This window comes from Natator depressus, chromosome 2 (genome assembly GCF_965152275.1).
Source record: "Natator depressus isolate rNatDep1 chromosome 2, rNatDep2.hap1, whole genome shotgun sequence".
In the NCBI taxonomy this organism is placed as follows: domain Eukaryota; kingdom Metazoa; phylum Chordata; order Testudines; family Cheloniidae; genus Natator; species Natator depressus.
The window spans coordinates 230,470,628-230,497,642 of NC_134235.1; the positions used below are offsets into that span (position 1 = coordinate 230,470,628).

At 44.9% G+C, this 27,015-nt stretch overlaps 2 protein-coding genes across 3 annotated transcripts in view; both read left to right on the forward strand.

Moving 5' to 3' along the window:
* Positions 1–18,637, forward strand: part of MYO3A (myosin IIIA) — a 206,509-nt gene extending 187,872 nt beyond the window's left edge. Inside the window, exons 34-37 of the mRNA XM_074946105.1 lie at positions 5,865–5,974; positions 11,515–11,555; positions 15,352–15,495; positions 17,169–18,637. Coding sequence (XP_074802206.1) covers positions 5,865–5,974; positions 11,515–11,555; positions 15,352–15,495; positions 17,169–17,283 — 410 coding nt within the window. The 3' untranslated portion in view covers positions 17,284–18,637. The remainder of the gene's footprint in view (positions 1–5,864; positions 5,975–11,514; positions 11,556–15,351; positions 15,496–17,168) is intronic.
* A 3,787-nt stretch (positions 18,638–22,424) lies between these two features.
* The window catches only part of GAD2 (glutamate decarboxylase 2), a 55,172-nt gene continuing 50,581 nt past the window's right edge, over positions 22,425–27,015 (forward strand). The window contains exons 1-4 of one of the 2 annotated variants that reach the window (XM_074946106.1): positions 22,425–22,619; positions 23,343–23,402; positions 23,609–23,758; positions 25,019–25,252. In XM_074946106.1, the coding sequence (XP_074802207.1) occupies positions 22,544–22,619; positions 23,343–23,402; positions 23,609–23,758; positions 25,019–25,252 (520 nt within the window). In that variant the 5' untranslated portion in view covers positions 22,425–22,543. The remainder of the gene's footprint in view (positions 22,620–23,342; positions 23,403–23,608; positions 23,759–25,018; positions 25,253–27,015) is intronic. The other variant, XM_074946108.1, reaches the window with a different exon arrangement.

Genomic DNA, 27,015 nt, shown 5'->3' on the forward strand with positions numbered 1-27,015 from the left:
ACCTGTCTTTGTAAAGTGCTATGAAACCTGGAGATTAAAAGTACCATATGAGTTCCAGTAGCACCTGAATACCACAGAGACAGGTGCTTTAGAAATATTTAAATTAGCTAGAAAGTATTATTTTTCCTTTCAAATATGCAGAAATAAAGCCCAGATGATCAGCTTCCCCTAGATGCACATGAAACCCTGGGCAAAATTATGCCATGGATAGACTAGACACCATGAGAGACCTTTTTCTGAGTAACAGACTCGAGAAGCAAAGTTTAATTGGCCTGATAGAAAGGGATGATTTTCCTCCTGCTTTCTGTCTCATTACCCACTGCAATGGTGTACTGAATGTCTGGAAAACAAGCAAACAGAAATTCATCTTCTCTAAGGTTCATGAGTCGAACTTGCCTTCCAACCAAAACCTAGTAAGTAAAAGTTCTCTGATAGTATTGACAACTAATGAAAAGCATATTTCATTTCTCTATGCATAATGAGTTGTCCCATAATACAAATACCAACTACAATATTTGTATTTCATAAGAAAAGAACACACAAATCTAAGAGCAGAAAGAAATCTATTAACCGTTAGTTGACTCTCTGGGTAAGTGAACTAAATTCTGGGTAGGGCTAAATTCACCTCTGGTGTAACTCCATGTGAATCAATGGAGTTACATCTTGGATAATTCAAAAAATACATTCAGACACATCTGTGGCTTTCTTTGGAACTTCACAAAGAAGGGAAATTCTTCTTATAGGTTATAAGGGTTATAATCTTAAGGGGCCTGCTGTTCTCCAGAATAATAATTCAGTCCCCTTACCTTCTTTTTTCATAGTTTCTGGTGTCAATACTGCAGCATGTAAAGCCCCTGAAACCAACTTCCCCACTGCTATGGCCCCTAATCTCGATTACTACTAACGCAAGTTCTCCTCTCAGTTACACTGGTGTTCCTCAAATCTGGAGTTACTCCATTGACTTCAGATTTACACCAGCGTAACTGAAAGTAGAATTTGGCCTATCAGTTTCCATCTCCCAGGTATTGTAGTAATTGCACAGTTAGCCTCTGTGGTATGTAACAGGAAGTGATGTTTAGAAAGAGAACATTTCCATAGCAGCTGGTAGTGGAGCTGGTACAGGCTGCATGGAACTTGCAAGAATTGTGCTTAATCCCATTGGGGCTGAATATATAGAAGGAGAGCGCCATTTGATGAAAATGCGGGAAATAAAAGCTTTCCAGATGCAGGAGATTTACAGGAGCTGGAAAAAATGGAGAAAGGCGGAAGTAACCTCAACCAGTTGAACCCTCATCTCATCCATGAAGCAAAGGCATGCAAGTCAAATTTAAATACGTATATAGACATTTATGTTGTCAGATTCTTCCAAATGATTTAGGTCTAGGTAAAAAGATGCTCTTGTAAGCAATATAATTTTCAATAATCAAAGCAAGTTGTCTTACTGAGACCTTATGATCGTTAAAATAATTTTTCTTGAGTGTAGGAAGAGTAATTTTCAGAACCGCTATGCAGAGGAGTGACTCTCACAGCTAATTTCGACTGGAATAGTTTTCATCTGAAAGAAAAGTGTACTTTAGGTCTTTGACAGTGATGATCTGTCAGATAAGATAATGAATAATGTGATAGCATGTTTGGTAATGATCTCTTGTGTGACTATAAAAACAACAGATCTACTTTCTTGGGCTTTTCCTAGTGCTCCACATTTTTGTTCATTTTTTCCAGATTTTCTTGTGATCACAGCAGTCACTCAGATACAATTTTTGAAAATGTATAACAGTTTTTATTATAGTTAAACTACTTTTATCATTTTAGGTTATCATTTCTGGTTTAGACTCCTGATGTGTTTTGCAATAAAATACAATGGGCTTGTCTCTACTCTAACTTCTGTGTAAGTCAACCATAAGTCCACTGAAGCCAACTGAATTGCCCCAGTGTAAAACCAGCATCATAACGAGAGTAGAATTAGTAGAGTAGAATGTATCTGTATTAGGCCCAGTAGATCTGTTTAAATGAAACTATGATTCATATTTAATCTCAGTTCAGTAAAATGAATTAGTTGTATGAAAATCTCATTGTCTAAAGTGAATTATCTATACCCTGAGGTTGAAAAATACCATTGTTCTCTTAAAGGTAAAATGTTGAGATAATAGTCCATTCATTACATTAGGAGCAGTTTGCATTTCAGATAAGAAGCTGAAACAATAAATGGAATCATTACCCTATTACAGTTTAAATTAATATTATTCCTTCTGGCTCCTCAATATACCAGTGACCTTTACAAGCCTTTATTTATCACACATAACAAAAAACGTATACAGCTAATTTTCCAGGCGCCAACAATGATGATCATTTCTCATTATAACTACTTGTGCCACATTCTTAATTAAAAAGGTGTTATGATGTAGACAGAATAGATTTTACTTCTCCAGAGTAAAATAAATGTTTCTGGGAGCTATTAGAATATATCCACACTGCAGTTAGACAGCCATAGCTGGCCTATGCCAGCTGACTCGGGCTTTTGGGAATCAGACTAAATGGCTGTTTAATTGCGGTGTATTCATTTGAGCTTGGGCCGGAGCCCAGGCTCTAGGACCCTGCAAGGTGGGAGGGTCCCAGAGTTAGGGGCTGCAGCCCGAGTGTGGATGTCCCTGCAGCCAGAGCCCTGTGAGCCCAAGTCAGCTGGCATGAGCCATCCACAGGTTTTTAATTTCAGTGCAGACATACCCTTAGAGAACAAAATGTATTCTTTCCTTCCTTACCCACTTGAGTGTTGTTAGCACTCTGGTTCATGGTCAAAATGCACTTCAGGTAGAACAGCAGTACTTCAATGGATTACCACTGCAGTGGAATATACTTTCAGTAGTTAGCAATGTGAATAAGCCATTGTGGGGCAGATTCTGTCCCCAAGGACAATATCCATGTATGGGCCAGGAAACTCAGAGGTTTCCCTCATGGAGTTTCCTCTGAATTCTTTTGTTGTGGGGCAGGGAAGACTAGGGGCCCAGCCTAAAACCCGGCAAGTCTTGAAGGTATATTGTGACACAATGCCATCCGTGCAGCGATCCTGTGCTCTCATGTTATCCCTTGGCTTTGCCCAGCTCCCTGTTAACAGGGCACCAATACAGCTTCACGGCTACAGGCTCCTCAGCAGTGCCTACCCTGGGGTCATCCCGGTGTGAGGGAAGCGCCACTGCTGTCTTTATTAACTTTCCTGGGGTGTTGATGCTGAGTGCAAAGGGGACAGTGCTCATCTCCTGCCTCAGCCACTCCCCTTATACTCCTAGTTCCCCACACCCACAGCGTCCTCCATGGATTTAAAGGAAAGGGGACACTGATGTAGAGGTGCCTGGCTCTCCCTTTCCATGTGAAGAGACTATGATCCACGGTTCTTCTTTGCACAGAACCAAGGAAATGATCTGGCCTTGACATAGCTTTTGGACTAATCTTCCAGGGATGCACATTGTGCATGCGAGTGTTTAGACTGGGTGTGCCGGACCTCGACGGGTATTAATACTTACTACCCTTCAGTACAGAGAGTCAATATAAAAGCTTTGTGCTTTTCATGAAGCAATTTCAAGATGTCCAGAGAGCTTTTATTTTCTATTTTGTTTCATATTTACCAAACAGTGTAGCTCAGATGCCAATATCTAACGCTGAAATCCGAGCAGGCCAGGGGATGACAGTTCTGTTTCGTGACGACTGTTGATGTTTACAAATTTGGTTTCATTCTGCATTGGAATGAAAACAAAACCTTTTGAATGTTTTCATTAATCGGAAGTGTGTGAAAAATGTCCATTTTTTGGGAACAAAAAGGTCCAGTTTTTTATTTTAGGGGTCTCTCTCATGCCCTGGAACTTGGAAATCTTCCCATCAAAATCTTTGTCAAAACTGATCTGTCTCGGCAAAGTTTTGGTTTTGACAAAACCGCACCTTTGACGAAAATACGTTTTGGTTAAAAAATATTCTGACCAGCTCTATCTGTAATACTTTCCATTAAATATGGCGTGTGTTGCTCTGGTCATATCCACATTGGTGAAAAGACTGGAGAATGAGATAAATGCCTGATAATATTTCTTATGCTTTTACAGTTCTGGAAGTAACCATTTTTTTTCATGCAGGGTTGCTCACTTCTTACTTTTAAGATCATTAACAAGTGTAAATTCTGCTCTTTTCTTGTCTCCAAGAATCAGCCTTTTAATAGACTTTTAATGGGCCTCCTGGCATTAGCATTAGCAGTATCCCATTCAGTGGAGGACGTGTTTATGTGTTACTTGCTTTTCAGTAGCATACATGAATAAGTCTTTAGAGGTGTTTGGTTCATATAAAAGAGGAATGTACATAACAAAAATAAAGACATTAGGCCTGATTCTCATTCTCTTGATTTCTACCTGCCAACCAATGTTCAATTTCTTACGAATGCCTGTAAGGTGCAGGTTACAACTACAGGGAGCCCTGGCTTTAGTATGTGATAAAGGAACAGAAAGCCACTGTTCAGTGAGGTGAAATAAATTAGATCCCCGTTAGCTATATTTTCAATTATACTAGATTAAGTGACAGATAATTAGAGAGACTGGAAGATGAGATTGTAGTTGAATCTACAGATAAATGCTTCCAACTAGGACACTAAAAAATCTGAGCACTTAAACAGTGGCTAGAAGTAAGTCTATGTTCTAGTCACGGGTATTTTTAATAAAAGTCATGGACACGTCACGGGCAGTAAACAAAAATTCACGGACCATGACCTGTCCATGACTTGTACTATACCCCTGACTAAATCTTGGGAGTCCTGCGGGTGCTCGTAGGGGGGCCGTGGGTGCTCGTGGGGGGGTGGTCCGGGGGAGCGCCGTGGGTGCTGGGAGGGTGGCAGCCTGGGCCGCGAGTGTGTGCGGGGGCGGTGGCCCAAGGGATGCAGCAGGTGTGTGGGAGGGAAGTCCAGGGGATACCATGGGTGCTCGGGTGGGAAAAGCCCGGGGCCCCCCGCTGGTGCTGGGGGCAGGAGTTGGTGGGGCTGGCAGGCTCCCTACCCAGCTTCTTGGGAGCAGCGACATGTCCCTCCCTAAGCTCCTAGCTCCACTCACTGCCAGCTCCGCAGTTCCCCTTGACCGGGAACCATGGCCAATGGGAGCTGTGGGGGTGGTGCCTGTGGACAGAGACAGTGCACGGAGCTAGGAGCTGAAAGGGAGACATATTGCCGCTTCTGGGGAGCCCCCCCAAAGTAAGCACCACCCAGTGCCCTCACCCCCTCCTATACCCTAACCTCCAGCCCTGAGCTCCTCACCCAAACTCCTCCTGCTGCTGCTGGGGACGGGGCGGAGGTGGTGGCCTGCAACTGCCCCAGCAGCAGCCAGTGCAATTGGCTCAGGGGCAGCCACGCCAGCCACTGCAGAAGTCACTGAGGCCATGGAAAGTCACAGAATCTGTGACTTCTGTGACCTCCAAGACAAACTCGCAGCCTTAGCTATAAGGAATTAAATAGACAAGTTTCCATACAGGACAGGGGAAAGGACAAAGGGCACAGAGAAATATTTGATCACTGGCTCCCAGCACCTTTCTTTGATACATCCATCATTAGCCCGTGTCAGAGAAAGCGTTCCATACTAGATAGACCATTGATCTGTTCCAACATGGCAATTTCTATGTGATCTGTGTTCATAGGCATTGTTGAAGGTGGGTTTAACAGATCTACATTTCTTCCAAGCATGGTCCTGGAAATGTCCAAAACACTTCCTTTTTTTTTTAAGTGTTAAAAGTAGCTGAAAGTGTTTTTTCATTGTCAGATAAATGTCTCTTTTTTTATGTTTTTGTGATGCACACTCATCCTGTGAACAAATGAACAAGTGTCTCTTGCTTTTTTTTTTTTACAGTTGCCACCAAATCAGAGGACTTTCATCCCCTACAACGACCCCCAAGGAGACCACGGAAACCCAAAACTTTAAATAATCCTGAAGACTCCACATACTATACTCTAATACATGTGAGCTTGACTAACTTTTGTGGGCAAAACCTGCCAGACTTATCTTGTCCAGCCAATCTTTTACAATGGGCAGACGACACTCGCTTCCAGTAAAAATTGATGGGCTACAATATTCAAATCCATAGCCAGATTTCAAACAAGATTCACACTTACTCTTTTTGTCTATTGTTGTATGCAGTGTTCTAGCCATGTTGGTCCCAGGATGTTAGAGAGACAGGGTGGGTGAAGTAATAAGACATTACATTGACAGACAGACAAGGTGGGTAAAGTATTTATGTGACCTGTCTATCTAGGTATTTATAGTGACAGCCATCACTGTAATTTATTTATAGATCTTGCCTGGAGAACAAATTTTAAAATATGCAGTGTTAGTATACAGCTCCCTTTACCAAATGTCAGATCACTATTTTGAAGGAACTGCATAAGACAAGCAGCTCAGTAAACTAATGGATTTGACTGTCTCCATGTAAAGCCTTTGGTCCAAATTCAGATACCTGTGTCTGCTTTCCACTCTTGACTTTAATGCCATTCAACACAGAAAAAGGTAAGAAGAAAGACAGACATTTAAAAAAGCAGTTCAAAAGGTTCCTATAAAGAGAGCAATTAAACACATTTGCTAGTGGCATATGTATCTCACTGGCCTATTTTAACATCAGGTAAGAGTATAGTCGATTAAACTGGCTGTCACAATTGGCCCCCTCTCAATGGAAATTATTACAAAGGAGCAGGATAAAAGAAGTTATCACTGAAACATTCATATTTTGAAATAGAGGTGGGCATTTGTTGAATAGGACCTGTTTCCTGGAAAACAAGTCTTGTGAGGTTTAGGACTTTTAAATGTAAAGCGAAACACAGAATTCTGTATTTGGAGTTTTATGTGAAGAAATTAACATCTTAAAGTAAATGTGTCCTTGGTGCAAAGTGTATCCACAAAGCAGAAATCAAACAGGTGCAGAATTTTGGTACTTTATGAAAACTCATTTGTTATTTGTCTGACTTGGTATCAGCAAAAACTGGGCATCTCTGAACCTAGTTTTCAATAGTAGTTTTCAAAATATGAATGAACATTATTGTCAGTCAATTGTGTTTATTTTTCAAGAGTGAGTGAGCCTGTCTTGCTGACATTGGATACAGTGGCAAAGTTTAAGGCCCAGCACCTGAGGGATGCAGATGAGTGTCTAGTTATCTGACAACAGGACAGGGAGTCAGGAATTCCTTAGTTCTAAAACTCTTTGACCTTGATTACATCACTCAGACTGAATTTCCAAAAGAGTCCACTTATTGTGTCTCTCTCTCTTTTTGGACTAGTCACCTAAACATGCAATTTACAGCAGCGCCAGGTGGCCACAACCCGAGATGAAGTCAATGGGAGCTGCAAAGTCTCTCCTGTGACAATCAGTCTCTAGGGGTATGTCTACATTGCAATTAAAAACTCACAGCCGACCCATGCCAGCTGACTTGGGGCTTCGGCTAAGGGGTTGTTTAATTGCAGTCTCGATCTTTGGGCTTGGGATGGAGCCCATGCTCTAGGACCCTGCAAGCTGGGAAGGTCCCAGAGCTCAGGCTGCAGTTTGAGCCCGAACATCTACACCACAATTAAACAGCCCAAGTCAGCTGGCATGGGTGAGCCAAAGGTGTCTAATTGCAGTGTAGACACACTCTAGGTGTCTCAAACTGGGCATCCAAAATTTTGGTTGAAAAATTTCATCAAAAGAGGTTTATCTTGGAAAATGTCATTTTGATTAAACCAAATTTTTTCACATAATCATTTTGATGACATTTAATTTTAAATAATTGGGGAAAAACATTTAGAAAATGTCAAAATGTCCCATTTAGACATGTTTGGAATGAAAAGTTTGTATTGTTTTGTTTCGAAACAAGTTTTCATTTCAGAATATACTTACTTGTTTTCTATATAAAATAAAAAGGGTTGAAATCTAAATGAAACATTCTGAATATATGAGAATAAAATCTTTCAACGGACCCAAACACTTTTTCTTCCATCATTTTGTTCTGTAAAAATTTTGAAATTTCGGCTTTTCCTCTCAACTTGGGACAAAAAATAATTGAAATATTGAAAATGATTTCCAACCAGCTCTACCTACAATATTGGTGGATGTCCTTGAAAATTTTGCTCTGACTCACTCTGCCTCACAGTCCCCACCTGCAAAAATGGGGATAACAACACAAACTGGTACATATCTCACACTGTGTTCTCAGTATTAATTAACAAGCCACATTCTGCCTTCACTTATCTCCATGCAACCCCACTGAGTGTTGCACGGGTGTAAATGAGGGCAGAATACGGCCTATTGATTTTTACAAGGCTAGTAAGGGGACAATAGCTATATTTATTTATAGTCATCCTATCACATTAAAAGGAAAGCTATCTTTCTGTACTTGTTTGTGAACTTAAGAATCTATGCCAGTGGTGGGCAACCTGCGGCACACGGGCCGCACACAGCCCGTCAAGGTAATCTGTTGGCGGGCTGCAAGACAGTTTGTTTACTCTGACTCACAGGCACAGGCACGACCGCCCGCAGCTCCCAGTGGCCGTGGTTTGCCGTTCCCGGCCAATGGGAGCTGCGGGAAGCGGCAGCCAGCACGTCCCTGCAGCCTGCGCCGCTTCCCACAGCTCCCATTGGCCGGGAACGGCGACCCACGGCCACTGGGAGCTGCGGGCGGCTGTGCCTGTGGACAGTCAATGTAAACAAACTGTCTCACGGTCCACTAGCGGATTACCCTGGTGGGCCGCAGGTTGCCCACCACTGATCTGTGCTATATCAGTTGCAGTACCCTAAATATGGTGTTTCTAGGAAAGGATCCTCATTTTCTTTTCACACTGGTTTTACACCAGTGTAATTCGCTAGATTTCATGGAATTACTATTGATTTATATCAGTATAAGAAAGGTCAAAATTAGGTCCATTCTAAACTTTAAAATGTATTACTTTTGAAAAGTCATGCTGTTCTAAATGCTGCGGCATAGCATTGCTTTCTCTGAAAAGAGAGAAATCTATTATAGATTAGAAATTATTCACATTCTCAAATAACTCTCACTCCTCTGCATCTTTGGTGAGTATGTATCCCAATGGTAACATATTTTAGCAGAGTATACTGCTTATAATATATGGGCCCAGTACAGTTTTTTCTGAAAAGCCAGTGACAAAACTCCCATTGAATTTAGACTCGGACTTCAAGGCCTGATGGGACAATCGTGATCACCTAGTCTGACCTCCTGCACATTGCAGACCACAGAACCTCACCCACCCACTCCTTTAGTAGACCCATAGCCTCTGGCTGAGTTACTGAAGTTCTCAAATCATGATTTAAAGACTTCAGGTTTCAAAGAATCCACCATTTACTCTAGTTAAAAACCCGGAAGTGACCCATCTCCAAGGTGCAGAGGAAGGCGAAAAATCATAGAATCATAGAATATCAGGGTTGGAAGGGACCTCAGGAGGTCATCTAGTCCAACCCCCTGCTCAAAGCAGGACCAATCCCCAATCAAATCATCCCAGCCAAGGCTTTGTCTGACCTTAAAAACTTCCAAGGAAGGAGATTCTACCACCTCCCTAGGTAAAGCATTCCAGTGTTTCACCACCCTCCTAGTGAAATCCCCAGCGTCTCTGCCAATCTGAACTGGGGCAAAATTCCTTCCTGGCCCCAAATATGGTGGTCAGTTAGACCCACCAGCCAAACAGCTGGGAAAGAATTATCTTTAGTAACTCAGAGCCCTCCCCATCTAGTGTCCCATCTCTGGATGTTGGGGATATTTGCTACTAGCAGCCACATGGGCCACATGCCATTATAGGCAGTCTCATCATACCGTTCCCTCCATAAACTTATCAAGCTCTGTCTTGAAGTCATTTGGGATTTTTGTGCCAACTGCTTCCCTTCGAAGGCTGTTCCAGAACTTCACTCCTCTGATTGTTAGAAACCTTCATCTAATTTCAAACCTAAACTTCTTGATGGCCAGTTTATATCTCTTTGTTCTTGTGTTTACTTTGGCGCTTAGCTTAAATAACACCTCTCCCTCCCTCGTATTTATCCCTCTGATGTATTTACAGAGAGCAATCATATCTCCCCTCAGTAGGGTATCCAGATGTCCTGTTTTTATAGGGACAGTCCCATTTTTGGGGACTTTTTTCTTATATAGGCACCTATTACCCCCACCCCCCTGTCCTGTTTTTTCACAGTTACTATCTGGTCACTCTACCCCTCAGCCTTCTTTTAGTTACGCTAAACAAGTCAAACTCCTTGAGTCTCCTATCATGATGTAGGTTTTCCTCCTAGTAGCTCTTCTCTGCATCTGTTCCATTTTAAATTCATCTTTCTTACACACGGGAGACCAGAACTGCACACAACAGTCAAGATGAGGTTTCACCAGTTCCTTGTATAATGGTAATAACACTTCTTTATCTCTACTGAAATACCTTACCTGATGCACCTTGGACTGCATTAGCCTTTTTCATGGCCTCATCACATTGGCAGCTCATAGTCATCTGTGATTAACCAATATACCCAGCTCTTTCTCCTCCTCTGTCCCTTCCAACAGATATGTCCCCAGTTTGCAGCAAAAATTCTTATTGTTAGGCCCTAAATTCATGAACTTGCACTATTAAATTTCATCCCATTTCTATTATTCCAGTTTTCAAGGTCATCCAGATCTTTTTGTATGATATTCTGGATCCCCTCCTGATTGGCAATACCTCCCAACTTTATGTCATCCGCAAATTTTACTGGCACACTCCGACTTTATGTGCCACTGTCATTAATGAAAATGTTAAATAAGATTGGTCTCCACAAGACCGATCCCTGAGGAACTCCATATGTAACCTCCCTCCAGCCTGAGAGTTCACCTTTCCATATGACCCGTTGTAGTCTCCCCTTTAACCAGTTCCTTATCCACCTTTCAGTTTTCATATTAATCCCCATCTTCTCCAGTTCAACTAACAATTTCCCATGTGGAACTGTATCAGATGCCTTACTGAAATCCAGGTTGATTAGATCTACTGCGTTTCCTTTGTCTAAAAAAATCAGTTATTTTCTCAAAGAAAGAGGTCAGGTTGGGCTGGCACGAGCTGCCTTTTGTAAAACCATGTTGTATTTTATCCCATTTGATGAGAATGGGTTTGGGCCTCCTCACAGTGAATAGCTAATACCCATATAAACTAGCATCGAATATATAAAAGTCTGCCTAAATTGGACAGCGTTTGTCAATTTTATTAAAGCAGATATAGGATTTGGAAGTTTGATTTTCACCTCCTTCTTCTGATTACAGTTTCTTTTATTTGTGCACAGTATAGTTACCAGTACTAGCTGCATTTTCTTATACAGATAATCAAGCACAAAGATTATTAAAAATTGCTACAGCACATAATTTGTCAAGCAAAAAAAAGAAAAAGTATGTATTTTTCTTCGCAAGAATTATATGAAAGTCTTGTATTTCACATGCCCATGTATTGGACCTTTGCGTAAAAATGCTCCTGTGTTTAAAAAGTGACGCAAATTTTTAAAAATTGCTTGATGTTTTCTTAGAAATCAATCCAAGAAGAAAAACGGAAACCAAGAAAAAACAGGTAATTTTTTCTTCTGTATTTACTTATCCCACAGTAATTGTTATAATGCTCCAGAAACAGTGTTCAGCTGCCCTGTCAACAAAGTAAAATCAAGAGTTAAGAAAAGGATATAGTTATTTGATGATACACAGGAAGGTACCATTTACAAGTTAAAATTATGCCATTGTAAAGAACAAAATACATTATAGAATTTGGTCAAATGTTTTTACTCGTACGTGAGTCTTTTGCAATGGCAATACAAGCATAATAATAAACGAAAACACAGTCTAGCACAAAGACAGTTCTAAATCAAAGAAATAATTGAGGGTGCTTAAAATTCCAGTTCAAAACAGGTGAGCAACCAATCACTTCATTAGCAAAAATCCAAAGAAGGATGGAGCTCCCCTTCTGAGAAACAACAACTTAGAAATATAAAAACCACAAACAGAAACAGTTTATATATTCATAAGAAGTAAGAAAACCAAAATGCCCACTGTCATTTCAATAGTAAAGCTTTTCTCACTGTGTAAGTGAAATGTTTTGGTGGATATCCACATGCATATATTTTCTTGGAGCTATATACACCTCTACCCCGCTATAACGCTGTCCTCGGGAGCCAAAAAATCTTATCGCATTGGAGGTGAACTTGCTTTGATCCACTGGAGCACGCAGCTCCGCCCCCACGGAGCGCTGCTTTACCGCGTTTTATCCGAATTCGTGTTATATCGGGTCGCTTTATATCGGGGTAGAGTGTATATGCAGATCTCTCTATGGTTCTGGCAAATATTCAGCCCATAGCTTCTGGCAAAGATTAAACCCACAGCTTTGCCCCACATATGGACCTGTACTTAGGCTTTTTGTGCTGCTTCCCTGTGACCATCCACTCCTGAATATACTTCTTAGGCTACATCTATACTAGGAGCACTTCACCAGTATCGGAATACTGGTAAACTGTACTGGCAGAGCAGTCCTAGGGTGGGCACAGCTAGAGCAGCAAAGCTGTGCTTTTTACTGCTTTAGTGAAACCACCCACTGTAAGGCAAGCAAACTATACCCGAAAATTAGAATGTTGCTGGTGGAACAGTATCTACACTAAGGGCTTCTGCTGGTCAGACTCAGGGATCACATCTCTTCACACCCCAGACTGAAATACCTATGTCAGCAGAAGCCTATAGTGCAGACCCGGCCTTCGTTGTTCCTTTACTTGACATATAGTAGCATGGTGGCAGTGGTCTATTCATAAAGCTCAGTGCTGTGTGATGCTGAATGCCCTCAGCTCCCATTGAAGGCAGTGGGAAAAGGGGACATAACACCTTGCATGAGACACTCAATACCCTGCAAGATTGGAAACACCAATCTGCAGCTGAAGCTGCAGGATGCAAACTTCATATAGAATACACCTAAAACCAGGACATATATATTTGAGAGAATGTATGGTAAAAAAGGATACTTCCCTTTAAGAGTTTGGCTGGAGGCTACAGCTTGCAGCCTAGGGATAATCAAGGAGGCCCTGTCCTCCTGGGGGCTGACCCATATAAACAGGAACAGGAAGTGGAGCAGGGGAGAGAGAGAGAGGGAATAGAAGCCAGGCAGGCTGCAATGGGGTGGTAGTAACTCTCTGAGGCACTATGAGACAAGCCTAACCTGCCTCACAGACTTGGGCATGGACTATCAGCTTGGGAGCCTTGATCTGCAGTCCTAATGAGCTGTTTGTTACAATGGTTCCTGTCCTGAAGTCTGATTAAAAAGGGGACATGGTATTGTGTTAGTATGTGTTGGTTTCTTCTTGGCTGGGCAGTTAAATCTGTTGCTGCTCCGCTTGGGGAAACTAAGGTGGGGCATACCTGCAGCACCACAGTGAGCCACTAGCTAGCATGCAGGAACTGCAAACACCTTTACAATCAATAAAATGCAACTACATGCTTAAGCTCCGTCTTGCATTCAGCTATATTTCAGCCACTAGTTACACTGCACGTTGGATGACCCACTTGGTGTAGCAGTAAGTTTAGTTTTTGTATTTCGAGCTCTTCACTCAATGACCCCATTATGCATTTCTGGTTTAATTTATGTCTGTGTCGCCACATGACACTGTCAACTCTAGATAACAGATCTGCTTGTGGTGCCAGTTGGATCTTGGAAAATTTCTAAATATAGGGTTTCTCCCAGTCAGCTCCTCTTCCTGTGAGTTATTTGACCAGTTCATGTCTGGACAAGAAATTTACTCATTGGACCTGAATTTCTTCTCACTTACACCAGTTTTATACCACTATTGCTACTGAATTCAAGGAGTTACTTCTGATTTACACTAGTATGAGAGAAGAATCCTGCCCGGTGTCTTTCAAGTCACCCTTAGGATTTTTTTTCCTAGTCATTTTAAACTGTGTGGTTTTCAAATTGTGTGTTTCCTTAGGCACCCTGAAGCAATGCATGCCAAGAATGCTTGTGCTCTCTCTCATATATACGATCTCCAACAGTACACTGATATATACTATTTGTTGTTATTATTTATATTCCAGTAGTATCTGAAGCCTCTTTCAGTAACAGCATCCCATTCTGCTAGGTGCTGTAAGTTTCAGCATCCTGTGGCATGCCTGTCTCCCTAGAGTTTCAGCAGCAGCATGCCAATCCAGGTGGTGGCATGCCCCTGCCTGCTTCAAAATATTGTAGTCCCTTCTCATCTTCTCTACAAGAAATTTCCACTTCTTAAATATTAATTTATTTAAAGAGAATTCTTGGGCTTGCTAGAGGATGGACTGATAGCTCTAGAAACTAAAGGCCTCTGTACACAGCATAAGAATAGCCTGAGAAGAAGCCATGCATTTTTTCCATATCATCCCAATCACATGACACACTTTTGACCTAGAGAAATTACTCTCTAGGTCCATTCAATCCTTTCTCTGTCTGCTGAGACTGGCAAGAAGAGTGCTGAATAACATGATCCTGGCCACTAGGATGTGTACTGAGGTTGGCAACTCATTTCATATACTATATGTTACAAAACCTCTCCAATGGGTAACAACTTTCAGATAAATAAATAGCTTGTGCAAGATATATAAATAGGGGACATCGAAAGAAAGTCCCTGTGTCACACAGCAGATCGCCTGAAAAATCCAATTCCCTAGCAGTTTTCTGCTTTCTCACCCATGATCTGAAAGAGTTAAATATACAGATGATTATCTTCTTGTTACTTATGGATCAATGTAATCCATTCATTTCTAAGCCCAAAGGCCTCCAAAGAGTGTCACAAATCTACTGATATCCCTAAATTCTAGAGCCTGAATTTGAATTTCTTGAACTAGCTGAACACGGCCTATTAAATCGTGTCCTAGAGTGCATTTTTGTGGTCAAAGAATAAATCCCTAAAAACAGGTGATTATAATGGAAGTACTAACAGAATCGTAAATTATATCAATAAGAATGGCATTGCTGAAAACTGTCCAGTAACGTTAGATCTCTAAATCTCAGAACTGCCTTGAGATACCCAGGTGCACATTGATACATTTACAAAATCAGCCACAACTCATGCATGCACAGATATAAAAGCTGATTCTACAAAGTACTTGGCATGTGATTATATATTTGCTGGTAAATTCAGCCGTAAATTATTAGTTCAAAATTATAAACATCTGCATTTTCGTTAGTTACATTTCCAGGACCAGATTTTTGTGCTTATATAATTTTCTACCACAGTCAACATATCAAAAGTCCTCAGATATTGGCTGATAAGGAAAATGAAAGTTGTGATTCATTACTTTATTTTCGCTGGGAAAATGTTGCAAAACAGAATTGGTGATTTAGAACTTCTATATATTTACAGTCTGGGCAAGGTGCTAGATTTAGAAGATTTCTATTACCAAGAAATTTCATCAAGTGAGTCCATATCAAATGATAGTAATTCCAGCACAAGAGAAAAGAGGCCACCAGTGGAGCTCAGAGATTCATCTTTAACTATTACTGAAGGGTAAGTAATACCAAATAATACTAGGAACAAAAGAAATGCTGTGTAACCTACTTTAAAAAGTTATGTATGCAAACTTATTTTTGTACATTTCATACTGAAGACAAAAGTATATGCATTCAAACTGGCTATAAATCAATTAACTATTTATTATGGAATCTTGTAAAATAATTCTAGGAATTAGAAAAATGTATATATGCTTAGCTGAAAAATTCCTTTCTTCAAAATAAGGCCCCAAAAGAGTACAAACAGTCTTCAGCCCTGTTTGCAATTTTGGGAGCAGAACTCTGGCGAGGCAATCTCAATCATACAGCCATTTTGCTGAAGAACCTGCCAATTTTGTTCTGTCTCCATAGCTCCAGATAAGGTGGACAGACCTCCTTTCTGTACATCTTTGAATCTCAAACTTTTTGTCAAACTAAAGCAAAATCTAAAAGTTAAATTTCTGTTTCAATTAGGATTGTGTGGCTCTATGCAGACTTTTAGCCTAACTTTTGGAGCCGAGACACCTGGTTCTTGACTTCTTTTTTTTCCTATTGCACTGAAACAACACATGCCCCTACACTCAGCCTCTGCTTGATACCAGTATGATAAACAAGCAAGGGAAAATCCTGAAGGGAAAACCTGGTTCATCAGCCTTCTACCTACACAGATTTTTCATGTCTTTAATTGCATGTGACCTTTTGCCTCTTCACTCAAAATGCTTTTGTGATATGCACCAGTAGGCTAGGAGCCTGATTGTGCTCTCACTTAAATCAATGAGATTTTTGCCACTGAACACAGTGGAAACCGGTGCAAGGGGTAAGAATGCATGCCTTATTATGATGCTCTGCTCTGATGTTAATCTGCAGTAACTGTATTGGAGTAACTGGAGTAACACCAGATCTACTGTGTGTAACTGAGAGCAGAATTTACCCCCTGTTCATGGTTTATTACTTAAGTATCAACTACAGTTCAACATTCAGTGGCCACTTCAGTCAGGCTTCTTGTGTGAATAAGGCGAGTACGATTGAGTCCTAGAGAAAGTGAACGCTTTTACTTGTTTGTTGGCATTTGGAACTCTACACTGCACCCCTAAGTGTAGCTCATCAGACACTTCAATAGTTATTTCAAAATAATGTATACTTTCCAAACAATGGTTTTATGGTTAATCGCATTACATAGGAATGACCTTGGTCCAGTTAGCTAGGTCTGCTGTCTAAATGGAAGACCAGCTTTCAAAAATTAACCTTGCCACTTGAAAACTGTAAGCTGGGTTCTATACTGTGACCTTTGCAGTGTCCAGTCTGAAACAGTGGGACAGACCCTCTGCAGGTATAAAACAGGAGTAGCTCCGTTTATGTCAATGGAGCTACCTGATTTACACCAGCTGACAATCTGATCCAATGTCTAACAGGCAAAAATTACCCCCAAAGCCTTGCCTGTTGTCCTGACGTTTTTGCTTAGTCCTTAATAATTCCTCCCTTTTCTGAAAAAACAGGTTTTCTTTGAGCATTCCTCTGTTCTGCTAACATGTATTTGCTCTGGGGTGCCGGATCTATTCCGCAGAGTAGGAAGAGACCTAGAAAAGGCAGCTGTTTTTTCTGAGGTTGAAGGTTAAGCAGTTGATTAGCAGTGTTTGTTGAAGTAAATGTTTTGACTTTAATTTCTAAAGCGCTTCTGCATTTAATCCCTAGGTCAAGGGTTGCAGAGAGCCCCCTGGACGAGAGCAAAACTGAAGATAATCCCTATGACTACAGAAAACTGCTACGGAAAACCTCTCAGCGCCGGCGCCTTATCCAGCAGTTGTAGCTGCTGCTGCCATTTGGATTTTATTAGCATAATCTTTTTTTATGATTTTGTACCGTATGCTTCTTTTTTTGTATTGTTATCTCTAATATTTCAGGTTTACAGTGAATATGAATTATTGTAGTTTACAGCCCAACACTGTTTTAAAGGGACACTGTCAAGTTAAAAATTGTATATTTAAAAAGAATCTTGCTGAGGTTACTTATTAATATACTTTAGATTACTAAAATTGAAATAATTTTTTAAAACAAATGTACTTACTGTGTATTGTTTTCCTTTTTAAATTTCTCTCATCTTATACAAAATAGACTAGTCAGTTTCTGTTTTGTTTATAGTCATTTCCTAGTCAATTGAGTTTTCAGGTTCCCATGCACTCACACAATACTAGCACAAAACTATTTTTTTAAATAAATTACTTCACTGGATTTTTTTAAGAATTCCAAAGAAGAACTTCTTTTGGTTTTAGATCTACAATACCTACATTTTGGGCCAAATCTGCATGTGACAAGTGTCCCTTTAATACAAACAAATGTAAATTGTTGTTTGGTAGTATATTATAAACCGATTTATTTTCTTATTGACTTTAACTACAGTAAAGCTACTGAGGGACAGTGTTTAAAGGTCAATATAGGATGTATATTCTTTGAAATGTTTATATACAGGGAAATATAACCACAACTCTCTCTTCTACCTCTGAGCTTTGTGGCTAAATGTTGAACTCTGATATCTTGTTTGCTTTGTTCTCCTTTTTAAATTTGCATTGGACTTTTAGGACTCTTAATCTCAGAGAGACTGAGAAATGGCTAGGAAAATGTGGATTGCTGCCTAAAATGCAAATCAATTCCATCAGAAGTGTACTGAGTACAAAAGAAATAGCCATTTAGTTCAAAATTTCACCCAAATTCCTATCTTTAAATAAATTATTTTAGAGAAAGGATGTAGATAACTGGAACATTCACATTTGTGATTGACAGTTGCATGTTCTGAGAATGGCAGATTTTACCAGGCCAATATTCTGAGCAGTGTAAGAGCTGAATCCTGGTCCCTTGCTCAGGCCAGGTGTCCCTTTGCAGTTATTACGGGTGGGAGTAAAACCAGCAGGGTAGAGCTCTGCACAAACTATCTTTAGACACTTCTGGCACTTTAATTTAGCCCTCTTTCCATAGACATGTAATTGGTGCTTTGTATTTTTACAGTAGTTAAAAGATTAAAAGCCATGTTTAAATTGCTGCAGTGTACAATGTGCTAGAAAACATTGGGTTTGATTTTTAAAGTCCTCTTAAAATTGTTCTCTCCATTATTAAAATAGCAAAGTAAATAAACAACAATACAAAAGTCAGGGACAGGCTTGGCTGCATCTGAATTACTTCTAGCACAGGTGCAATCACGGGTGTGTGTGCGGGGGTGGATTGAGACAGGAGAAGAGCCGAGCAGTCACGTTACATTGAAACTCAGCTTGGTATTTCCTCCACATTTCCTTACATGCGGGCATCAGCTGAAAATTGGGAGGGATCAAAGCAGACGTATTGTTTCACAGAAAGAAACCACAGGGCTGATATTCTTTGTTTTCCTGTCAGGCTATTCTCTAAACTGATGAAGGCATTTCAGTGAGACCAACGCCTAGAATGTTATTCGTTAACACTGCTGCATGGATTAACACCGGGGTCTACCCAAAGGGGAGTGGGTACAAATCAAGGTGCTGTAAGACCCTCCACTGGACTCAGTATTAGGTGAGTGAGGCCTATCAACAAAGGGGCAGCCTTAGCCTCTAGCCCTGGCACCGTCTCCGTCCTGCTCGCCCTCCCGTTCTCTCTAAGATTTGCTCTCTGGGTGGAAAAATCATGATGTTGGGCTGATTAGACTAAATGCAATTTTGCCCTACCCAGTAAGAGGCAAGCCCGGCCTCTCCCCTGTCCATAGTCTCCTACATACAGGGGGGTTGCTTAAACTATCTATCATGCTGGCAGGATTAAAAGGCTAGGCTTGCACAACAGCTCAGCCTGTTCCCAAGTAGATTCCAGAGAACACTTCAGGAAACAACCAGGGTGCATGTCTGTGTTGATTGCCCACCTAGAGAACAGCTGGTGGTTGTCAATTTCACACAATGCCATGAGAGGTGCTAGTGTGACAAGAGGGGCAGAGAAGAGAAGGCTTGTGACAGAGGCTTTCCATAGGACGCTCCTAAAGATGGACTTTTACTACCCAAGTGCCTGTACCTAGAAAGAGATGGGGAAAGAAGGAGATGCCCAAAAAGCTGCCACAAGGCAGATCATCCATAGGCTGTGAGCTCTGTGCTGTCTCACAGGTACCTGTTTGGCACGGTCCTTATCCTGGGCTGGCAACACTAAGGCGCAAAGTTATGATAACCGCGCAGAGTGACAGTGTTGGGTTGTGCGGGACAGAGATTTTATTGTGCTGGGTCCTTGGCATGGTCTGTTAAAGCCCATCTCTAACCACTCAGTGCAGGAACAGGCTGGCTCCCAGCATAAGGTTGCCAATTTTCTAGTCACATAAAACCAAACACCCTTGCCCTGCCCCCCACCCTGCCCCTCCTCTGAGGCCCCACCCCATTCACTCCATCCCTCTGTTGCTCGCTCTCCCCACCCTCACTCACTGGCTCATTTTCACTGGGCTGGCTCAGGGGGTTGGGGTACAGGAGGGGGTGAGGGCTCCAATTGGGGGTGCTGCCTCTGAGATGGGGCCAGAAATGAGGAGTACAGGGTGTGGGAGGGGGCTCTGGCGTGAGGCAGGGCGTCGGGGTGTGGGAGGAGGTATGGGCTCTGGACTGGGTGTGTCGGTTCTGGGATGGGACCAGAAATGTGGAGTACATGGTGTGAGAGGAGGCTCCAGCAGCGGGTTGGGATGCGGGAGGGGGTGAGGGCTCTGGGGGATGAGGGTTGGGGAATGAGGGGTTGGGGTGTGGGAGGGAACTCTGGCCTGGGACCAAGGGGTTTGGATGGGGTATCAGGACTGGGGCAGGGGAGGAGAGTCAGGGGTGCAGGCTCCAGGTGGCGCTTACCTCAGGTAGCTCCTGGAAGCAGCAGCATGTTCTGGCTCTGAAGCAGAGGCGCGACCAGGCGACTCTGCCCACTGCCCCATCCGCAGGCGCTGCCCCCACAGCTCCCATTGGCCACAGTTCCTGGCCAATGGGCGCTGTGGAGCTGGCACTTGGAGCAGGGGAAGTGTTCGGAGCCCCCTGGCTGCCCCTAGGTGTAGGAACCAGAGGGGGGACATGAAGCTGCTTCCGGGTACCCCACAGTGCCAGGGCTGTCAGCAAGCCTGCCTTCGCCCCGCTGCCCCACCGACCGGACTTTTAACTGCCCGGTCAGCACCACCGCCAGGGTTCCCTTTTCGGCCGCCCCGCCCCGCTAGTGTGGTTGGAGCGATTTCAGCAGCACCCGCGATTGCTCCTTCCTCGCGGCGGGGTGGGGTGGCCCTGCGGGGCTGAGGGAGGGTGATACTCAGGGTTTCCCGAGGCGGGCAGCGCCTGGCCGGGGTAGATGAAGGCTGCGCACCCTTGCTTGCGCTCCCTCTTGCCCCGCAGGTGCAGGGTGAGCCGCAGGCCGCCAGCGAAGGCGGGTTTGCGTGTGGCTTTTGGACAGGGGGAGCTTGAGCCAAAGGCCCTTGCAGTCAAGTCCCACAGTGAACGCCCGGCTTCATTCCCTCCGTGCAGCAGTTCGGGGAAGTGTGGACCCCCGTCCGCCCTTGCCCCACGCCTCGCGGGGCGCTGACAGGCAGCCACTCCCTTGCCTTGGGCTGCTCCAGTCTCGGCGCCCTCCCGCAGGCCGGCGGAGGGCGGGGAGGGGGGTGCACAACCGGGCTGCCTGCAGGGCCCGGGCCGGAGAAGCTGCACGCCTGTAACTCGGCTCCCGCCTGGCCTCTCGCGCTCCACCGGGCGCCTCGCGGGGCCTCTGCTCTGGCCAGCTCCGGAGCATGGGGTGTGCGCTGAGCCTGAACTGACTTACCCCGGCAGCCTCTGCGTGGAGCCGAGGAGACAGACCGGGTGTGAGGAACTGGAGCGAGACCGATCCACCTTCCAGATCATTGACTTCGCTGGCGGCTGCCCAGCTGATGTGACCACGGGGAGATGAATAGACACATCGGTCTGCAAACCGATGCCATTGCTGGGCTCAGAGAGCCGCTGATTAGCGATCGGGCAGCCCTTGTCTCCGGCTCTCGCCTCGCTGTCTTGCAGGCTCAGAAAAGGCGCACGGTGTAGCCGCTCTCTGGAGCCGCACACAAAGGGCCGTGCGTTTCCGTGGCACCGGGGGCCTGGGGCTGGGCCCCACGTAAAGGACTAAAGAGAATCAGGGCGGCACAGACATAGCCCGAGGCTGGGTCTCTCTGTTTTTAGGCACATCCCCCACCAGCCCCTCGGCGGCGGAGGAGGCCGGGCTGTGCGGTCAGGCCCCGGCCCCCCTCTGCCCGTGCCCACTGACGCAAAAACCTCAGCTCGCTCGGTCACCTGCCGTCCGGCCTTGAATGAACTGTGATCCCCGCAAGGCAAGGCGTCCCCCGCACCCGCGGGGGGCCAGACACGCGTGGGATCGCCAGCCCGGAGACCCCCCCAGTCAGTTCCTCTGTGCGCCTCAGCCTGCCCCTGTGCCAGCCTCTAGCCTTCAGGTGCCTCCCTCGAGGGGCCGGGTCTTTCTCCCCATTCCCCTCTGAAGCTCCCTGGACACGGCCCGCGGGGGGGGGCGCCCTGCTCGGCTCCCGGAGCCAGTCCGGCCGTGCGAAGGGGTCCCATCAACCCCAGCCTGGCCCTGGGCCGGTCCCGCAGCGCCCGCGGCCGATCTCTGCCCAGAGCCAGCGCGTGGCCAAGAGCCGCTGTCAGGCAGCAGCGGCCCCCAGCTCCAGGGGAGTCGTGACTCGCGCACCCCGCCCTCCCCCGCCCCAGGGTACCCGGGCTGAGGCTCCAGCCGGATAAAAGGAGAGCCGCGGCGACCCCCCGTTTGGCCGAGAGACGCGCGGGGTTGACGAGGGAGCGGGTCGGCACCATGGAGAGCGCCTAGCGTCCCTGCCCCACGCCCTCTCCCACTTCCCGCCGCCAGCCCCGTCTCCCCGGCCCCCGGCCCCCGGCCCCGCTGCTGCCCGCCTCCCTCTCCCCGAAGCCCCCGGGGAGCGCCAGGCCGCCGCTGCCACTCTCGGCGCCGGCGCACGCTGCCTGGCGCTTGCACGCGGGGGCACTCCCGCGCCGGGACTCTCCCTCCCACACAGCTCGCTGCAGCTCGCCGGCTCCTAGGCACGGCTGGCAGCTCCGCAGATGGCAACGCCAGGCTCCGGCTTTTGGTCCTTCGGCTCCGAGGAGGGATCGGGGGAGGCGGAGAACCCCGGCACAGGTAGGAGCGCGGAGCAGCCCTGGGGGGGATGAGTTCCGCCACCGGCCGCAGGAAAGTTCCCAGCCGCTTCCCGGGATGGGCTCCAGCGCGACCTGCGCCCCGCATCCCATTCCCTGCCTGCAGCCAAGCGGGCTGGAGACCGGCTGGGCCAGTTCGCCCCGGTCCGTCCTGACCAGCAACAGAGCGCGCACGTGGATGCGGATGCGGCAACAAATAACCACCATGGGATACTCCAAATACCACCCAGGGCAGCGCTGGCAAAGGGAAACGCAGCCGTCCCAGCTGCCCTCGGACTTCGCAAGGGACTCGGGACCCAGAGCTGGGTTGCAGGGCAGCTTTATTATAAAGCCTTTGCTGCAGCTAGATCTGGATCAAGGTGCCGCAGGATTCTCCAGGGCAGGAAGGAGCGACGCCAACATAAACCTGAGTCTACTCCAGGGGGCCTTTTACCTGGCTGGGCGGGGGGCGGGGGGGATCTCTTTGGGGCGGGAGAGGAAGGGGAGAGGGAGGGGAAGGGTTGTGCTGTCTTGGGGGATATTAAGAAAGTCATATTCTGTGTCACCCGGAAAGTGTTTGCTCTTCGAGTTCTGAAAGTTAGACAGGAGGGACAGTTCCCACCCAGGCATCCAGCCTGGAGCGACCAGGGCACTTGAGCCACGCCGTTTCCGAGATGATCCTAAAGATACACCCCAGATAATACACACAGCCCTTTTTCTCTTCCAGCAAAAGCGTGGTGTCAGGCTGCCCAGAAGTTTACAGGAGGAATTGGAACCAAACTCTGCGGTAAGCGGGGGAAACCGGTGGTAGCAAATTGCAGGGAAATGGTCAAGGAGCAAAAAAGAACTCGCAGCGCCCTGAGGGACCCTGCGGGATTCTCGGGTTCCTTTGTGCTGGCCGAGAGGGTGAGCGGACCGCGGCGGGGGCTGCAGTCCGGTCCCTGGGTTTTCACAGCCGATGTATTTAGGCTGCGTCTTTTGTGTCATCGTTAGCTTTGCTGTATGGGGATGGAGAAAAGCCCACGGAAGCCGGGGCGAAGGAGGATCTGGACTCCGCGGAGAAGACACCGGCCTGTACCTGCACCAACAAGCCCTGTAGCTGCCAGAAAGCGGATATTAATTATGCATTTTTACACTCAACAGGTAACGATACCGCGTGCGTGTGCTTGAAAGTAGGTATGGAAAGCCTCCGACTTCCCAGCTGCTCGGGCTTTCACAGACCACCATAACCCTAGGGGCAGACCTTGCTCGTACACACAAGGGGTGGAAACCCACAGACGAGCTAAAGGATAGCGGTTGGATTCTCAGGGCTACTCTAGGAAGGAAGGTTTGGGACGGGGCTATTTGGATAGCACAGACACTGGGATTAAATACACCAGAGATATATCTCCATATAAACCCAGTATTGCTCTTCGGAGCTAGTTCTAAGTGCCAGCCATCGGGCCTGCCTGGGCTTGCTGTGAAGAAGGGTTTCCCTGTTCCACTCCGGACTGCGGGGTGATCTAAAGATGACAAACTTTTCTCACACACCAGTGAGATATTCGGACTGGCTTGGCCTCTCAGCTGCGCTGCCCGAGGAAGAATGAAGGCAGCTTTTGTCGAGAAACACGAAGCCATGACAGGCGAGCACGATTTTTAATTCCGGCCATTCTTGCCATATTAATGAATGGACAGCTCGGGCTTTCTGCTCCAGTAAATACCCCAGGCCCCAAGGGGGATGTGCTGGTGAGAAATGGTCTCATTCGAACCACCAGCTCCGCAGGTTCCCTTCCCCTGGCCCAGGGACAACAAGCAGCCTTGACAATTTCCTACATATTTAACCGCTACAGGGCTACAAAGATACAGTCAGAAGAAATAGGGATTTCCCTTAGCGCTCTGTGCGGCACGGGCCTGCACAATTCAGTTTAAATAAAGATACAAATATATATGAATAAATAAACATCTGAATAAATCAGAGCATAACGTGATTTCACGGAAAGGCACTCAAACATCACTAAGGTATTGCAACCCTCCCATTTGACCAAACACAAAAAAGCTATTTTATTGTGATGCACTTCTGGGTCTTCCACGTGTATCGTTTGCAGTATTTACCTATTTCCCCCTGAAACTCTTTTCATTATTTCTTTTCCTTTCTTTTTTCAATGTTTTTAAAGTTGGTCAGAAAATGCATTTTTCTACACAAATTTCTAGTTAACAACAAATTTAGAGCTTGACCATATCTCCTAGAAAAAGTATTTTTGAAATAAGACCCCATCGGATTGCTTACCAAATCAAAAACCCGATCCTCCGCTCATTTGAAGTCAATAGAAAAGCCCTAAAGTCAGTGGGGGCGAGATTGTGTCAAAAATCTATACATTAAACAATAAACTGGAGCTAACATTTCATGTATCCCCCCCCCCTCAGATCTTCTGCCAGCGTGCAATGGGGAAATAACAACTCTGTCTTTCCTGCAAGATGTTATGGATATTTTGCTTCAGTATGTGGTGAAAAGTTTTGATAGATCAACAAAGGTTATCGATTTCCATTATCCAAATGAGCTTCTACAGGAACATAACTGGGAACTGGCAGACCGACCACAGACCTTGGAAGAAATTTTGTTGAACTGCAGAACAACTCTAAAATATGCCATCAGAACAGGTAACAGGCATGCTCAGATACTATCGTGTGATTTTTTTTTTACTATTTTTTTTAAACTATCACTTGCTGATCCTTGGAAAGTCAGTGAAACTAAGATAGCATATTTCCCTGTGTGGCTTTAAGCAGCTATTGTAATTTGTAAATACATAGTCGATAAAAGAAAGAAAGAAAACTATTTATTGGAGCTATTAATATTTTCCTACGTGAAATGTACAGTGTATAGTTTAAGTACAACAATATACATTCTTCCTTAGTCAAATGCATGTCCCTGTCAAAGGTGGAACGAAATAGCATTCTCCCACCTCTGTAGCTCTTTTAGCACTTACTTTTTACACCGAGCACATTTTGGGCCCCCGTCATCCATTCTTTACGCTCTTCCATCCTAAACCGCTAATGGGGACCAAATTCAGCGCTCGGTTACAACGGTATGAATTCGGAGCTCAACAAATGTAAATCCGAATTTACACCGACGTGGCAGAATCCACTCCCTGAGTTCTCAGTTCATAAGGCATGCAGGATGGGGCCCCTGAAGCAGAGATTTATTGCTACTCCCCCAAGCCAGCACTTCTAAGAAGAAAGTGTTACCGTTGACCGGTGGGGTGAGGAGAAAAGAAGCAATTAATTAATTTGTCCACTAAAATTGCCATGAGAACCACACTAAATGGAAGTTCTGAGCAGACAGCTGTGTGCTGAGGCCGATGTTATTTATACAAAAGGCCACTAACTCTCCTGTGTGCCCAGTGGATCGAGATAGCCCTTTGCATCAGATAGCCCTGGCTTTGAGTTCCGCATCTCCAGTGTCTAAAAAAGCTGGACGCGGAGAATGAACAGTCCCGGTTCCCGGAGAACGCGATCTGGCTGCCCACTCCTGGGCTCGATGTAACAATAGGAGAATCTGGCGCAGTGGAACGCAGAAAACATGGTTTTCCCACTGGGTTCTAAGCATGAGAAATAGGAGCTTGTTTAATGGCTATTTTTGTTATTGTCATGACCAAAAAATATGCCAATGAATTCTGATCTGTCCAGAGACAGCACCATTTGTCCCTGCTCATGTCGTTATTATCTCCACTTAGGCAATCTGCCGCATGGAAATGATAATCTCAGTGATGCTAAACGGAATTCAGCAAATTCGTATATGGACCCATTTAATTAAATTCCCACGGAATAAACCGAAAACAGAGAGCTGCCTTTAGCCTCTCTTATACTGTTATTTAACAGAGCCGTTTGTGGAGAAAACAAAGGTTCAGGAAGCTCCCACTGGGCATTTGAATTGCTGGGGAAATATTTTTTAAATAGCATAAATCCTTTCAAAATGTGGGTCCAAAATCTGAAGGAGACGATAATGTGATGTGCAGATCGGCTGTTCAGACTCTGCGGGAAACACGGCTTGTTGCCTTTTAACAAATCGAATGGGGTGGAATAGACCTGAACCTGATCCATTGGAGTCTTTGGCAAAACTCCCATTGACTTCAAAGGGACAGGGTCGGCCCCGTGTTTTTACTATTTGATTCTGATGTTACCAAAGCTTCCCTAAAAAGAGCCGGGCGACATACATAGGAAATAATTGAAGTCGTTACATTTGGTGGAACTCCTGGTCCGATGTCTCAATATGGCATAGGGAACAAATATTTTAACTGGATTAGATCAAACACTTTAGGATAGGATTTGTTAGGCTCACTCTGCTGATACATAGGTGCAATTTGCATTACGCTTCAGTGCATATCGACGCAATAAAATTACTGCGAAGCGTGCACATACAAATC